The sequence below is a fragment of the Chelonoidis abingdonii genome, chromosome 6, assembly GCF_003597395.2.
Source record: "Chelonoidis abingdonii isolate Lonesome George chromosome 6, CheloAbing_2.0, whole genome shotgun sequence".
Classification (NCBI taxonomy): Eukaryota; Metazoa; Chordata; order Testudines; family Testudinidae; genus Chelonoidis; species Chelonoidis abingdonii.
Window position 1 is genome coordinate 103897821 of NC_133774.1, and position 8341 is coordinate 103906161.

The 8341-nt window shown below is 39.4% G+C and overlaps 1 protein-coding gene across 8 annotated transcripts in view; it reads left to right on the top strand.

The window, feature by feature from the left end:
* LOC116834810 (transducin-like enhancer protein 4) overlaps window positions 1–4522 on the top strand; it is a 117603-nt gene extending 113081 nt beyond the window's left edge. For all 8 annotated transcript variants that reach the window (XM_032797122.2, XM_032797125.2, XM_032797126.2 and 5 more), the window contains 4 exons: window positions 427–577; window positions 883–959; window positions 2750–3191; window positions 3709–4522. In XM_032797122.2, coding sequence (XP_032653013.1) covers window positions 427–577; window positions 883–959; window positions 2750–2857 — 336 coding nt within the window. In that variant the 3' untranslated portion in view covers window positions 2858–3191; window positions 3709–4522. The remainder of the gene's footprint in view (window positions 1–426; window positions 578–882; window positions 960–2749; window positions 3192–3708) is intronic.
* Window positions 4523–8341: the final 3819 nt, after the last annotated feature.

The following is an 8341-nucleotide window of genomic DNA, read 5'->3' on the forward strand; positions in this document are numbered from 1 at the left end:
ATATTTTTTCTGGATTATGGCTCTGTTTGACCGGTCAGCATTTTTCCCACAAGAACAGCAGAGAGCCCTATTTATAAATGGGATTTGCCAGATTAAAGTATTCCTATCTAACCAGTTTTCAGTTCTGTAGATCTTAGTTCAAAAGATATTTTTACAAAAATATTTCTAATGCTGTTGGATGGGCTAGGACAGTAACTTTTATAGCTTGTTTCAATGCTTTACTATTACAGTTCAAAATGAGTTGCATTTACATGAACTAATTTGTCTTGATTACTCTAGTAAATGATTAGCATCTTTTAAAACTTGTGTAGCAGCCCAAAATGTAGCTCACATTTTGTGAACAGTGATAACAATGTAGCAGGAATTAGCTCTGACTATTTCAAGCTCCTCCTTTGTTGACTGAAGCATGTGCTGTGTTAATTCTAGATCTTCTCACTGGGTTATTGTCCAACTGGTGAATGGTTGGCAGTAGGAATGGAGAACAGTAATGTTGAGGTGTTGCATGTTACTAAACCAGACAAGTATCAACTGCATCTTCACGAGAGCTGTGTGTTGTCACTCAAATTTGCTCACTGTGGTAAGCTACAACATCTATGCCAGTATTTTCTCTCCTAACAAATCTTTTGAATAAAAACAAGGAAATGTAAAACCAGATGTTCAATGCAATATTAAAATTAAACTTTTTTCTATATGATTTATTTTTAATACAAATGACTTGTAGTGAAATATATGTGGCTAGATTAAGGTAACTTTGACTGTTATCTGGACAATTTTTTCATTAATGTGAATTGATCATTTTTCTGCATAAACTAGGGGTTTTGTGCATGCGTTCATTGAAAATGTAACATAATTATAAAAAAAAAAATTTAAATCTGATTTCAGGCAAATGGTTTGTAAGCACTGGAAAAGATAATCTTCTTAATGCCTGGAGAACACCTTATGGAGCCAGCATATTCCAGGTAATAATCTCCTCCTAAAAGCTGTCTTCCACGTTACAGTACAATAGAGGTGCACTTTTCAAGGTCCATCATTAACTTAAGGAATTTTTAAATGGGTGTTCTTGGCTAATTATGTTTCTTTTAAGACTTTTTGTCTGTTATAATGAGGTGTACAAGATTTTGTCCTCAATAATATTTTAATAATTTCCACATTACAATAAAGTGGACCCTTATCTTGAAGTTGGGCTTTAATGCTCATTTTGAATCCTCTTTGTCTCGAGTTTCTTATGCCTATTTCCTCTCCTTTAGTATATTTTGCTGTGGGCAGTGGAGTATAGCACAGGTGCCACGTGGTTAATTTTAGCATTCATTGACTATCCAAAATCCTGCTGAAAATAGTGAAAACCAGACTCAATACGTGTATCTTTTTCAGTTCACTGACAAGAGGAATAAAGCCTCATCAGCACTTTTTTCCCTAACTTATATCTGTGACATGCCATTTTAAAAAAATATTCCCCTTTGTTTCATGAAATAGCTTAACAGGTTTGGTCTAGATAAGCACAATTAAGATGTCATAATGTGTATTGAGATTTAAAAGTCATTACATTAAGCAGAAAAACTCTTGAACTTAAGAGCTGACACTTATGGAAGATTCTTGTGGAATGTAATAGGAAATGATAACCTTTCTATATGTATCTTTTTTTTCCCTTTAAACATCCCATAAATGTTAACTGTCTCTTTCTAATGGAACTTAATGATGCCTCCTTCAGAAAAGCAAACCCTGTTCAAACTCTTGTAGATTAGCCAGACTATAAAGAAACCTGCACTTGATTAGGAAAACCTTTCCTACTCTAATCCCGTCTCCAAACTCCCATCCAATAGAATATCACTGAGGAGTAGTGCCACCCAGCCTCCAGCAACTTCTGCCAATATCCTGGATGCTTCTTCGTTGGGCTCCAGATATTTAAATATAAATATGTGTATCATATACTATATCTAGGTAGATATAAATTAATTCTCTCTCTTGCTCTCAATTTTATGTTGTACCCATTGTACTGTCTATTTGTCTATTGCATTCTGTTCCACTGAAATGCTTTCACTGTGCCAGTCACTCTGGTGTCTTCTCACCTGTTTGTTTTATTATTCCTGAGATTGTAAGTTCCTTGGTGCAGGGATGGTCCTTCTTTTCCATTTCGAAAGTGCTAAGAAGAGGGTACCAAAAACAATAATGATTCTCATTCTCTATTATATCCTATAGAAGTCACATTAAAAATGTATAGAAACCTCTTAAATTTTTCTAGAACCCTGTTGGTTTTTATCCCAATTAAACTCTATAGGACTTCTCCAAAAGGGGAATGTATTTTTTTAAATGGCTTTTGGCGTGTTTTTAAGCAGGCAAAAACTAATTGAGTTATATAAACATTTAATAAATACTCACTGTTTGTGAGTAAAGTGTGAGAAGTGGGCACAGGATTGGAGGGATTCGTTTGTTTTATAGGTTGTCTTCAGTTCTGTAATATTGAATAAAACATTCCCTGTCCTTTTTATGTGGCTCTGTGTATTGTCTTAAATACTTTAGGTGAGGGAAGTTTTGGGGAATTATTTTTGCAATTGCATCTGCCAGCCCTTCAGCTCTGCTATGAGTCAATATATTTTGGTATTTAGATAAGCTCTTCCATGCACTCCCCCTTAGTAAACTCTCTTCTGATTTAATCTTCTAGTCTAGTGCCATTTGTGTTCACCTGATTTTATTAAAACAGAAAAATAGTTAATTTCTTTATGCTTATGTATTTTTCTTTTGTTTCTCATAGTCCAAAGAGTCCTCATCTGTGCTTAGCTGTGATATCTCTGTGGATGACAAATACATTGTCACTGGCTCTGGGGACAAGAAGGCTACGGTCTACGAAGTTATTTATTAGAGACAAAGCTGAATGCAAACAGGACTCCTCCTCCTAGCACTTTGCTGTATATTCCTTTTTGTCCTTTCCAAACTGAGGACTTACAATGCTCATCACAGTTGTGGAGTTCATTTTTTCCTCATCTAACTTGCTATTGAATTGTGAATGCTCATTAAGAACTTTGTGATACCAAACTTAAGATATCTGCTTGGAAGAAGAGAGGATAAGCATACTTAACACTGAACTGATTCTCTAATTATGTATTATAGCTGTAATGTATTTATTTTGTTTAAAGAAGGCTTTCTAACAATGAACTGACTAAATAAAGCTGTCTGCCCCTGCCTTGGTTTGAAAGGTGCGTTGTATATTTTGTGTTTTTTGCTGGTGGGTGGAAAGCAGGAGGGGTGGGAAGTCAAAAATGACAAGTGCACTAAATAGAATGATAGCTTATATTAAATTTTTGACTGTTTATCTTGCTCTTGGTTGATACCTCCTAAGTGCTACTGTAATATAAATAATTATTGTGGGAGGAAGATGATCTAATTTAACTATTTTAGACTGGCTTGGAAATCTAGAATAGTAATTACGAACTAAAACTGGTTGTGTGTGTGTGTGTGTGTGTGTGTGTATATATATATGTGTGTGTATATATATAATATATATGCCTGTGATTTTTTGCTAATTAAGTTCAGAGTTGAATTAAATAAACTGTAAGGAAAAAGCCAAAAATGAGATTGTTACATACATTAAAAGGAATCTGCTGTCATGTAGTGTTTTGTAAATAGATTTGTTTTCCATATGCTTCCGGGGATGGTAAAATCCTCTGTGTTGATCCAGGCTTTTTAATATAACATCTCTTTGTTGTATTGCAGAGAGAAATACAGTAACTTGCCTCAAAGAGCCAACTTTATCTCTTCTGGATATTTTTGCTACATTTCTTTGAGAAGGGAGATGTGCATCTTTCAGCAATTTTGCAGTTACAAGAGATTACAGAAAATATTTGCTATATTCATTGGAAACTGCACTGAAATGAGAATGGATTCCTACCAATGTACAGACTACAAAAGCAAGGATCTCAGAGGTAGGATTTACAAGAGCACTCATTCTGAAGTTCAGAAAAGAATGGATTCTTTCTTGGGAGAAGGACTTGCTGTATTTGCCACCCGTTCTATCCAAGTCTTAGTTGGATGTCCCTGAAATGAACACAGGCTGTGCCATTGTGCCGGAGACATTATGTTATCTTTTTATGTTGTTGCTGTTAAACTATGATCTGTGACCTTTTTTTTTTTTTGAATGCTTTTGAAAAAAAAAAAAATCTTTAAGTCTGTGGATCTGCTGATGTACAGTGCCTTTGCTGCTATGGATCAAAATCAAAAGAACGGTGTAGATAAATCTTATTGTATAAGTAGAAAATTACTTAATTTCATACTAGAAATGGATTGATGCTGCAAGTTGAAATGGACTGTTCATTGAAGTTCCAAATGTGGTAGCAAAAAATAGTGTCTTAAGTGCTTAGTGTTTGATGTCATTAACAGTTTCGTAATACTCTACAGTGTAGAAAGATTTTGATACTAAACTGTGTCATTGTACATAGTTCTAATGCATTGTATTGACCACCATAATCTATAATGGTAGATTATTGTTTGTGCATTCAGACTTTTAAGCATTAAACATAAGTAACTTCTATGATGGTATTATTTTTCTAATTTTTTTTTTCCCCTTTGTGGATTTGCACACCTCAGTATTGCGGGAAGATTTCAGTTTGGTCAAAGGAGAGTAGGCAGCTGAAGAAAAGTTCTAAATTGCACGGCATACTACTATAGACTCTTGAAAAAGAACAATGTGTTTTGTAAAAGACACTTCCCACCAATTGTCTGGTTTCACAACAAACTTTCTTAACTGAAAATTTCTATAGTTAGTTTTACTATTGCAATGGTTTTAGAGATCGATGCCATGCTAAGAGCTCAGCTGTATCTCTGAGTATAGTACTTCCTGTTTTGTGCATTTTCTAATCTCCTATGAAGTTTGGGTTCCTCCACACCTCAGTGAGAGTTAAGTTTGGAACAGCCCATGTTCCATGGCTTGCTAAACCATGCACAACTCAATGGGCTCCATTATAGAGGAACTGATTTGAAATCCATTGACGTCACTGGGCTTTGGATCAAGCCCTAAGATCTCAAACCAACTTTCATTTAATCAACAGAGACTATTATTGATTTCAGTGGGCCCTAAGTTAGGGAAAAGAAATCTGTCCCACCAGACACAAATATGAAGGGTACTGATATGGGAGCCAATGATTGGGAGCCCATTCCTTTTAGGGTTGTGGGTTTTTTTGTTTTGTTGTTTTTAAACCTACTATTTTAAATTTGTTACTAGTATTGTGAGTGACTTTATAATATTTATTGGTGAGGAGGAATGGAGAGTGATATACTAATTTCTTCAAGTGATAGTCCCTATTGTATTCTACTGAGGGTTTACGCACGCGCGCAATGCGTCTGGAGCCGGAGGATTTAAAAGTAGTAGTGTCTGTTGGTCCGCAGATGTGCACTAGCCTTGTCTCATGGTTTTGTCTGAGAGGATAAAGGACAGAGCGGAATGACTACATCTCCAGTTCCTTCTCACTGCCACATGGTCTTGAGTCAGAGCTACTAGTGTCCTCTCGTGTTTGCACCTTTTAAAAGTTTTGAACTTGGTAGATAGTTATTTTTTCTTGTAACCTTTGCTGTTTTTAGTGCTTTAACATCATTTTAGCTTTTAGTAATATTTTAATAGAACTGAGACTTTGGGGGAATCAGTTTACCCCAGTAAATCCCCACCCCAGTACCCCCATGCAGGCACTGGACTATGCTGAAGGCACCAGGATTTTAAATCTGTGCCTCCTGCCTGCAGTCCTTCTCAATCAGTGACAAACATCAGCACTGCCTTTACTGCTTGAGAGTAGCCCACGTTTCATCCAGGTCCAGTATCTGCTAGTCCTCCTCAAGCCATACCCAAGAAGGCCAGGCTCTCTGCCCTAAGGAGTACCTCACAGAAGTTACCATGAGGCTAGACCCAGGATGAACACCGCCGCCACCACCACCACTATCTCTTCTCCCCCCCCCTCCAATCCCCATACACTGGCCTGAGACAGCCAGGATGCACCTTTGACTTTTTGGAGATGCAGACTGGCTCCAGCATTACAACCTCTATGAATCTTTTGTGCTGGGGCCTAGTCAGGAGGTAAGGAAGCAAGCATGTAAGTCTTCCTCCAACCAACTCCTTCCATAAGTTCCAGCCACGGGGAGGCAGTGCACTCCAAGATGCACAAGCATGGGGGAAAAAAACCCTGCGCAAACTGACACATCAGCCAGTATCGAGCTCCACACACACTCAACATTGGCCTCCCTTAAGACCAGGGATCCATCGTTTCCATTGAAGTTCTCCTCTGCAGCCCTGATTCCAGCTACCATTAACCCTGGAGAGATTGAAGAAAACATCAGAGCCACATGAACAACTTGCCCTAGAAGAACTGAGATCTCCATACCTTCCACTACCATCCACATCTAGGGTGGCCAGATCTCCCACCCAGGACATACCAGAGTCAAGGCATGCCTCAATACATTCTCCTATGATTTATGCGCTTCTGCCAGCCCCGACAGTACTGCCATTGGAATGGGATCTGAGTTTTTGCCCTTAGAGGATTCAGAGGGAGCACAAGTTCCCTACTGCAACTACAGTTTTCCCAAAAGACCGCTGACAACATGGCAGTATCTCCAACAGCAGAGGACCACACTATGGGGCCCTGTGCAGCACCCACCAGATCCATCCTACTGGCCCTGTTGGAGATCCTGGCCCCAGGACCACCACCCCCTTGGAACCCACCTCATTCCATCAGGGAAGCTTTGCTTCTATCGCTGCCAAGGGCACCCTTGAGCAGATGCTCCGAATCAGTTACGGAGGAAGAATCACTCAGTCCAGTTCAGACTGCCAGACCAAGAGCATTTTCCATTGTCCTCTCCAGATGCTGCAGTAACTTCAGCTTCCCCCTTGCTTCCAGAAGACTTTTTTGGCAATTTCAAGGTCTCCTGCAAAGGATGGCAAACCATCTTCATAGGACAAACTACAAGACAAACAGCATTAGCTCCTGGACATCCTTCATTCCTTGGTACCAAGTAGGGTTTCTTTATCGATCAAGACCTTTCTCCAACCAGCTCAAATAGTTTGGCATACCCCAGTCACATGCACACCTACCCCCAGGGGGGCAGAAAAGAGATACTATGTACTAGCTAAGAGGTCAGAGTTTAATTTCTCACGCTCCTCCCCACAGTCAATTCCTTTGTGGTGCAAGCAGCAACTGAACAATCCAGATAGCAACACTTGTGCTGCACTCTAGCGATAAGGAGGGTAAACGATTGAATCTTCTGGGACACACAATCTTCTATTCAGCTAGTCTTCAGTTCCTAATTTTGAACTACCAAGCCTTGTTGGCCAAATCTGACTTCCTCTACTATGGCAAACCATAGGACTTTACTGAAAAACTGCCTCAGCAATATCGAGTCCCATTCCAGTCTGGGAAACGGGTGGTAAGGACAGTGCTTCAATCTGCTCTAGATGCAACAGATACCTCATCTCACTTGATGGCTACAGGCATTGCCATTTGGAGGGAATTGTGACTTCATTTGTCTGGCTTCATTTTCCACAGGGAGATGGAAAATACCACGGAGGACGACGACTACTTCTTCTTCTTCTTTGATTAATCCCATCTTTTTAACTAGAAAACCAACAATTTCCTCTACACCCTAAATGATTTAAGGCCATGCTTAGATCATTGGGTATCTGTACACCTGCACCCAAGCAAAATTTCTACTGATTCAGGAACAACAATTTAGGAATCCCCAGTTCTTCATCCAAAGACCATACAAATCACCATGCAAGCACTGAAAGACCCAACAATCCTGCCTTCACTGCTTTTATCATCACACATGCAGTCATCTCAGAAAAGAGATAAGAGTACCACTGGAGAGCCATCAACCACTATGCCTACTGCCATACAACCAGTCCACCTCCTGCAGGGGTCATCTAGCACTCTTTCTACTAGCTTGGAGTGCAATAAAAACGGACAAATGGGTGCAAGATATCATCCTCTATGGCTATACGATCGAGTTCATCATGCTGCCTCATCCACAACCCATGCCCTGATCCCTTTTCAGGGTCCACTCTCATGACTGCATCCTTGCTCTAGAGGTAGGCTCCTTATTACAAAGAAGAGGGATAGAGCAGGTTCCATCAAGGGACAGGGTTCTTTTCAACTTCCTGATACCCAAAATGAAGGCCTGGATCTCCGTCACCTCAGTCACTTCCTTCGCAAACCCAAATATCTTATGGTCACTTTAGCAGCCATCATACCGTCACTAGAAAGACAGGTGGTTTACAGCTCTCAATATTCAAGATGCCTGTTTACATTGGATGGATGTCAGTGTGAACAGATGATTCCTTTGGTTCATAGTAGGCACCCAGGATTTTCAA